Source organism: Colobus angolensis, unplaced genomic scaffold, assembly GCF_000951035.1.
Source record: "Colobus angolensis palliatus isolate OR3802 unplaced genomic scaffold, Cang.pa_1.0 Scaffold21, whole genome shotgun sequence".
NCBI classification, from domain to species: Eukaryota; Metazoa; Chordata; class Mammalia; order Primates; family Cercopithecidae; genus Colobus; species Colobus angolensis.
In genome coordinates, this window is record NW_012115266.1 from 7,094,157 (window position 1) to 7,101,807 (window position 7,651).

A 7,651-nucleotide genomic window follows, 5' to 3' on the forward strand; every position below is an offset into this window, starting at 1 on the left:
AAAAAAAAAAAAAAAAAAAAAAAAAGATTTTAAGCATTCATTCATTAATTCATTTATATAATAATTTTGAGACAGAGCCTCACTGTGTCACCTAGGCTTGAGTGCAGTGGTGCATTCATGGCTCATTACAGCCTCAGCCTTCTGAGGTCGAACGATCCTCCCGCCTCAGCCTCCTGAGTACCTGGGACTACAGGCAGGTGCCACCCCGCCCAGCTAAATTTTTAAGTTTTTCGTAGAGATAGGGTCTCACTGTATGCCCAGGCCGGTTCAAACTCCTGGGCTCAACTTGAGCTCAACCAACAAGGTGATGTACCTCTGAAGGCAAAGATTAGGAAGGTGCTAAATAGTTGGATTACTGGCCCTGCTTTCTTCCAAAGACGATGAAAGAGGGCTGTGAAGCAGGCTGCATAGGTTTGGTGGTGGTAATTCTGACAAGTGAGGTCTAGAAAGCCTCTGGGGGGGACTGGATGTTTGAACTGGGTCTTGAGGGATGGGTAGAATTTTGACTGGTGGAGAAGGGGATAAGGGTATTCTAGAAAGTGGGTACTGCCTGGGAGAGGCCAAGGACCGGGGGCATGCTATAGGGTACATAAATAGGATAAATAGCATTTGATTTGGAAGTTGACAACAAGGAACCTTTTTTTTTTTTTTTTTTTTTTTTTAAAATGCACAGTCTCACCCTGTTGCCCAGTCTGGAGTGCAGTGGCATAGTCTCGGCTTACTGCAACCTCCAACTCCCAGGCTCAAGCGATTCTCCTGCCTCAGCCTCCCAAGTAGCTGGGATTACAGGCATCCACCACCACGCCTGGCTAAGTTTTTTTTTTTTGTATTTTTATTAGAGACAGGGTTTCACCATGTTGGCCAGGCTGGTCTGCATCTCCTGACCTCAAGCGATCCGCTCACCTTAGCCTCCCAAAATGCTGGGATTACAGGTGTAAGCCACTGCACCCAACCAAGGAAGCATTTTAATACAAGATGGACACTATATTAGGTTGGGATTAAATGTAAAGGGCTTTAAGTGCTAGGTTGAGAGATGTGCACTTTTATTGGTGTTGGTGAGTTACTCATTTTTTGTTTTTGTCTTTCTGAGAGACAGAATCTTGCTGTGTCTCTGAGGCTGAAGTGCAGTGGCATAATCCCGGCTCACTGCAACCTCCACCTCCTTTGTTCAAGCGATTCTCCTGCCTCAGCTTCCCAAGTAGCTAGGACTACAGGCATGTGCCACCACACCCAGCTAATTTTTGTATTTTTTAGTAGAGACAGAGTTTCACTATATGTTGGCCAGGCTGGTCTGGAACTCCTGACCTCAGGTGATCTGCCTGCCTCGGCCTCCCAAAGTGCTGGGATTACAGGCGCGCACCACTGTGCCTGGCCGAATTACCAGTTTTTGAATAGCAAGTACCATAGTCAGCACTGGGAGCCTGTAGGAGTATGGAGGATAGATTGGAGACAGCAACTGGGAGACTTTTGTCACAGCTCAGGCAAGTCGATACAGAGCCTGAACCCAGCTGGGGAGGGTTGGCAGGCATGAGAAAGAACACAGGCGCAAGCTGTGCAGATCCTGGGGAGAGACTTGCTTGGACTTCTTGAGATACTTTAAGCAAAAGACTGACATTTAGTTCCTGAAACCCAGAGCAAGGAACACAAGAAGCTGGTGTTTGACTTTGACCAAACCCTAAATTCAGACCAGTCCCATTTCAATCCTTTTAGAACTACTGATCCTGAGCCCTAGTAAGCAACTCAGGATTCAGATAGACCAGTACGGCCAAGTGCTAGACACAGCTGTGAACAGCAAAAGCACTCCGGAATATTACAGAGTTGATTTCTAGCTGCAGTTGTAACATAGCTGAGTGGCAAATTAGCTTCTCAGCAATTCTGTTTCCTCACTTGGCAAACCCTCACCCTGTTGAGTAAGTTGAATTAACAGATGAGGAAGCTGGAAGCTGTCAGGCTCTGCCTAGAGCCCGGTGACCTAGAGGCTTTCTTCTAAACTGGACTGTTAGTAGGGAATCGGGTTGATATGAGTTTGGGGCCTAGAGAATACTTTTGTACTTTGTTTGTTTGTTTTTAAACATTAGTCAAGTCTAGTAGTGAAAAGGAGAGAAAGGTTAAAACAAGGAGTTTAAGCAGTTAAAAAATCCCAGCTCTGTCCTTTCTCTGCAGCACCCTCATCACATGTGTGGATTCTGGGATTCTCAGAGTCTGGTGTGACAATGACAAGAACACATCCTCGGACCCAGTGAGGCTTCCCTGCCCTGATGGCTGCGGGAGGGGGCTGGGGTAGGTGCCTGATGATCATGCTGGGGAAGGGAGGATTGAGAACTCTAGAACGAACTCTTACCTCCCATTCTTTTTAGCTCCTGGAACTGAGAGTGGGCCCTGGGGTGTGTAGGATGCGCCAAGACCCAGCGCACCCCCATGTGGTTGCCACAGGTGGGAAAGAGAATGCTTTGAAGATGTGGGACCTGCAGGGCTCTGAGGAACCTGTGTTCAGGGCCAAGAACGTGAGTGACAAGAGTGTGAAGGAGCTGTTCCTGAAGTTGAGGGAGGCTGTGGCCACTGACTATGCGTCAGAGACTAGATGGGCTTTAGGGGGCGAAGGAGGGCTGAAAGGAGGAGCACATCAAGCCCCCCACAGCCCTGTTCCCCATCTGCCCACCCCACCAGGTGCGGAATGACTGGCTGGACCTGCGGGTTCCCATCTGGGACCAGGACATACAGTTTCTCCCAGGATCACAGAAGCTTGTCACCTGTACAGGGTACCACCAGGTAAGGTGTCATCTCACCCCTACCTTCTCCTGGGATAAAGCAGCCTTCTGGTGAAATGGCCCCCATGGTTTGGCACAACTGCCTTTCTCACCATTCTGAGCTCAGAGGAGGAAGTGCATCCGCATCTGTTCCAACCCTGTCCCTGAGCCCATGACCTTCCTCTGCTGCATTCTAGGGTGGAGTTTCCTGAACGATGCTGTTTTCCTCCCACCTGGAAGAGAGGAAAGGAGAGTGGATACCCTTCACTGTGGGAATTATAGGGTGCAGGTGTCAGAGGACATTGGGCTGGGGGTTAAGAGAACTGGGTTCTGGTCCTGATGCAGCCTCTCTGATTTGCTTTGGGACTGAGGCCTGAGCCTCCCATCTCTGGCCTCAGCTCCTCAGCTTTACATGAAGGGCCCAAGTGAGGAATCTTTATGGCTGTCTCATTTGATGTCTTGAGACACGGGTGGGGCTGGGTCACTGTATTTGTCCTGTTTCCTTTGCTTTCTGCACATTGAAGTCTGATCTTGGTCGTACGCCTTTGCTTAAAGCACATATGAGGGCATCCTCTTTCCTCCTTCATTCAAGCTAACCTCTGCTTGAAGTTTAGCACCCACCGACTACTAGACTGACTTGCTTTTCCATCCCTCCATTTCCCCTAGATGGGAGTATGGGGGGATGGAATGCTCACACACTTCCACCCTAGGGGACCTCTCCCCTCAGCTCTGTCCATTTATGCTGCTAAGCAGCTCTTCTGACACCCTGATGCTCAGAGAAGAGGCATACATCTAAGATGAGAAAGTTTCTGACAGTGGATCATAAGTAAGAGAGCAGTGTGCAGGGAGCAGGTGAGGATGCAGAGATGCCAGAGGGTAGGTGCAGGGTGAGGATACTTTGGTGATGCTTCAGTCTTCCTCTAGGTTCGTGTCTATGATCCAGCATCCCCCCAGCGCCGGCCAGTCCTAGAGACCACCTATGGAGAATACCCACTGACAGCCATGACCCTCACTCCGGGAGGCAAGTGAGTGTTTAGAGGGGAAGGGGTGGGAGGGTGGGGCTTGGGAAGGGCTCCAGGAGGTTACTGCTGACTCCGCTTGCCTCTGGTCTCATCCTCAGCTCGGTGATTGTGGGAAACACTCATGGGCAGCTGGCAGAAATTGACCTTCGGCAAGGTGAGTGGACTAGGGTATGTTGGGGGGAAAGGAAGGAGCAGGGAGAAGGGTAAGGATTCCCTCTAAGGCGGCACAGTGGGGCCAGTGAGGCCTCATTCAGGTGCCAGATTGCCTGGGTTCAAATCCTGGTTTCCTCAAAAGCTGTATGACCTTAAACTATTTCAACTCCCTGTGCCGTAATTTCCTCACCTGCGAAATGGAAATATTAGTAGAAGCTCCAGTCTCAGGGTTTTGTTGCAGATTAAATGTTGAAATGGAAAGTGATTGGAACAGGAAACAATGAATGTTTGGTTATTGGCCAGCCAGGTATCAAGGATGCTTCCCCCCTTCTCTAGGGCGTCTACTGGGCTGTCTGAAGGGGCTGGCAGGCAGTGTCCGTGGGTTGCAGTGCCACCCTTCAAAGCCTCTACTAGCTTCCTGTGGCTTGGACAGAGTGTTGAGGATACACAGGATCCAGAATCCACGGGGTCTGGAGCATAAGGTAAGTCATCTCTCCCACCCCAAACTCATAGTCTTGTGGAGGCTCCGCCTCCTTTGTCCCCTTTCATGTTTCTGTCTCAGCATGCCTGGCTCCCTAAGGTCCTTCATGTTTTGCAGGTTTATCTCAAGTCTCAATTGAACTGCCTCCTCCTGTCAGGCAGGGACAACTGGGAGGTGAGCAGTTGGGTGCGGGAATGTGGGAACTAAGGGCATAGATGTGAGGACCTCCCTATGAAGAGGAAAAGGAGGCAGCTGGAATGCAGACCTGGGACTATCTGTTTACCTGCCTGGTCACTTAATTTCTCTGAGAGGCATTAACAGTTAAAATCCTGAGAGGGTTATTGCCAAGAGCATGGATGGGGTTGCTTTCTGGGAGCAGGGAATAAAGGTGGTGGTACCCAGAGGGATTATTTCTCAGCCAGGGTCTCCTTCCCTTTGGGTTTGTCCCTGTGCCCCTGACTACTTTTTCTTTTTTTTTTAACTTCTTTTTGTGGAGATGGGGTCTCCTTATGTTGCCCAGTCTGGTCGCTAAGTCCTGGGCTCAAGCAATCCTCCTGCCTTGGTCTCCCAAAGTGCTGAGATTACAGGTGGGAGCCACCATTCCCAGTCCCCCTGACTCCTACGCTTTCTTCCCACTCACCAGGATGAGCCCCAAGAGCCTCAAGAACCCAGCAAGGTGCCCCTAGAAGACACAGAGACAGACGAACTTTGGGCATCCTTGGAGGCAGCTGCCAAGCGGAAGCTCTCGGATTTGGAGCAGACCCAAGGAGCTCTCCAAACCAGACGGAGAAAGAAGAAGCGGCCGGGGTCCACCAGCCCCTGACGCCCCTGTGCCTGCCCACTTTGTAAATAAACAGCTGAACATCCACCATGACCCTGAGCCTTTTGTCATGGGAGAAAGGAAGGAGGGGTAGCTTGGGGTGGGGGCTCCCTGAGCTGGGGCGACGGGATATCTGATGTCACAAAAGCCGGGCCCGGAGGCAGGTAGGCTGGCATGGGTGGCAGGGAGTCCAGGCCCACGCGGGGCCATGGGCTGCTGCCAAGACAAGGACTTTGAGATGTCGGATGAGCAGTACAAGGAGGCAGAGTCTGAGGACGTCACGGAAGATGGGACCAGAGACACACACCGAGGGCCCAGGGAGTGTGAGAAGGGGCTTCCCGCGGGTAGAGGTGAGCTCAGAGGCCTCGTCGTCGCCTCAGGCGCCGAAGGTATCGACTTCAACTCCCCGGACCATCGGAATCACAACTCGAACGAAAGCCTTCTGATCACCGTACTGTGGCGGCGACTAACCATGTTCAGTCGTCGGGGCTCCTCGCGGTCAAGCAAGAGACAATCAGACCAGATTCGGTCATCAATGTTCAGTGGTCGGGGCCCCTTGCCGTCAAGCAACAGGCAATCAGATCAGATTCGGAAGCAGGAGCGTCCGATCCGAGAAGGCAACTAGGAGGAGCCGGAGAAGGGATGACCCCAGACCTGCTCTTAGTCCGCGCCAACCTCCAGAGAATAAAATTTCTAACGTGTACCTGCACCACCACTCTGGGAACTGGGCGCGGACACCGCCGGGCGGCTGGTTCTTTAAGGCTCCTCCCCGGAAGCGGGCCCAGCCCCCTGGGCTCCCGCTGTAGTACTCCGGGGCGGGGTCACGGTACCGCCTTAGCCAATGGGAGGGGGGGTCGCTCTTGCGTTTGGATGTGGGGCGTGTCTTTCGGGTCGCCTGGCTTGAAAATGCGTGGGACCGCCCCCTCGTCGCCGGGGGTGGGGTTACGTGTAGGTGACGTGGCCGCTTCTAGTCTGGTCGGGTTTCGGCGGCTTCAGTGCCCGTGGAGGAGGCAGTGACGGCCGGGGAGATTGGTAGTGGCGGCGGCGGCAGGCGGCAGAGGGGAGGTAAGACTTGCTCTAAGACGGGGTCTGGCCTCCGTGTCAGCTCTGGGGCAGTGGTTTTACAGGGGCGACGACTGGCGGGGGGAAGGGAACCAGGGGCGAGCAGGCAAGTCCTGCCGGCCCGGCTCCTGGTGAGCGAATTCCTTGCCGTCCAATCAGGAAAGCCTCTGTTGAGAGAGACGTCGGCCTTAGCTAATGAGTGGTTGAAGTCTTCCAGAAGGCGGACCTTGGGTGGGGGGTGGGACTTCCTGTTTCAAATAAACACCCAGAGGTTTCCCCCTCCGCCCACCGAAGTGTGTCAGTCTTTGGAGGTCTGTCACCGGCCCCCCCCCCCGAGGGGCCGAAGGAAACCACGGAAACGAAAGGACTGGGTTAGGGCCCGGGGCAGTTACACGGGCCGGGCCGCAGTCTTAAGGCCACGGGACTTGGCTCTGGCCCTGTCTCTGCTTCAGGGCCCCCGGCCCGCGCTCTGGCCGCCAGAGCCAAGTTGGAAGAAGAGTCTGAAGCGGGTTCGACTTGGGACAGGGGAAAAGCAGGGCCCTTTCCGCTGCTGGCCCGCCCCAGGATCTGCGAGCGTCTTGGGCGCGAAAGTCCATGAGAAGTGCGGAAGGGGCTCCAGGATTTGTTGATTGGGGTGGGGCGGGGGAGTTTGGGGAAAGAAGCTGCCTGGGGAATGACACTCTCCCCTCCACAACAGTCCGAGGTTATGCGTCTCAATGATCCCGCGGAAACGCTACGGGTCTAAGAACACGGATCAGGGTGTCTACCTGGGTCTCTCAAAGACACAGGTCCTGTCCCCTGCACCTGCTGACAGCAGCAGCGACATCGCCCCTCTACCCCCCCCAGTGGCCCTCGTCCCTCCCCCTCCCGACACCATGTCCTGCCGGGATCGGACCCAGGAGTTTCTGTCTGCCTGCAAGTCGCTGCAGACCCGTCAGGTAAGGACCTGGAGTGGAAAAGGCGAGGAGTGAGCCATACTCAAATCTAGGAAGGACTGTGCTCCACCACTGTTAACTGAAGTAATTCTTGGGGGTACCTGATGGAACTGATAGGCTTGGATGGAGCCAGTAGGGTCTGCTGTAAGCAACAGAGAAGAGGTCGGCTGGCTAACTAGAGGCAAGGACTTAGACCTTTTTTTAGGAGGAATCCCTTGGAGGGCAGGATTGCTATTCTGGAGGGAGTACTTCAGAGAGTACTTGGCTGCAATATAATTGGTGTGAATAAGGAACAAGTTCTAGGAAGAGCCTTTAGCTGAGAAACACGCACCTTGAATTTTCCAATATATTTCTACCATAAATTTGCTCTGTAACCATGAGAAAATCAGTTAATCTAGTTACATCTTAGTTTTTTTTTTTTTTTTTTTTTT

At 52.9% G+C, this 7,651-nt stretch overlaps 3 protein-coding genes across 7 annotated transcripts in view; all 3 read left to right on the forward strand.

The window, feature by feature from the left end:
* WDR74 (WD repeat domain 74) overlaps window positions 1–5,273 on the forward strand; it is a 7,369-nt gene extending 2,096 nt beyond the window's left edge. Inside the window, exons 4-11 of one of the 2 annotated variants that reach the window (XM_011942657.1) lie at window positions 2,164–2,239; window positions 2,358–2,504; window positions 2,668–2,769; window positions 3,672–3,772; window positions 3,868–3,923; window positions 4,259–4,404; window positions 4,521–4,577; window positions 5,047–5,273. In XM_011942657.1, coding sequence (XP_011798047.1) covers window positions 2,164–2,239; window positions 2,358–2,504; window positions 2,668–2,769; window positions 3,672–3,772; window positions 3,868–3,923; window positions 4,259–4,404; window positions 4,521–4,577; window positions 5,047–5,226 — 865 coding nt within the window. In that variant the 3' untranslated portion in view covers window positions 5,227–5,273. The remainder of the gene's footprint in view (window positions 1–2,163; window positions 2,240–2,357; window positions 2,505–2,667; window positions 2,770–3,671; window positions 3,773–3,867; window positions 3,924–4,258; window positions 4,405–4,520; window positions 4,578–5,046) is intronic. The other variant, XM_011942658.1, reaches the window with a different exon arrangement.
* A 20-nt stretch (window positions 5,274–5,293) lies between these two features.
* Window positions 5,294–6,914, forward strand: LOC105512354. The gene is made up of 2 exons (XM_011942784.1): window positions 5,294–5,840; window positions 6,220–6,914. The coding sequence occupies exons 1-2, from the start codon at window positions 5,360–5,362 to the stop codon at window positions 6,912–6,914; spliced, it is 1,176 nt and encodes a 391-aa protein (XP_011798174.1). The 5' UTR covers window positions 5,294–5,359.
* The window catches only part of STX5 (syntaxin 5), a 26,468-nt gene continuing 24,944 nt past the window's right edge, over window positions 6,128–7,651 (forward strand). For 2 of the 4 annotated variants that reach the window (XM_011942666.1, XM_011942664.1), the window contains exons 1-2: window positions 6,128–6,288; window positions 6,983–7,223. In XM_011942666.1, the coding sequence (XP_011798056.1) occupies window positions 7,002–7,223 (222 nt within the window). In that variant the 5' untranslated portion in view covers window positions 6,128–6,288; window positions 6,983–7,001. Of the gene's footprint in view, window positions 6,289–6,569; window positions 6,795–6,982; window positions 7,224–7,651 lie in introns of those variants that run through there. The other 2 variants (XM_011942665.1, XM_011942667.1) reach the window with 2 other exon arrangements.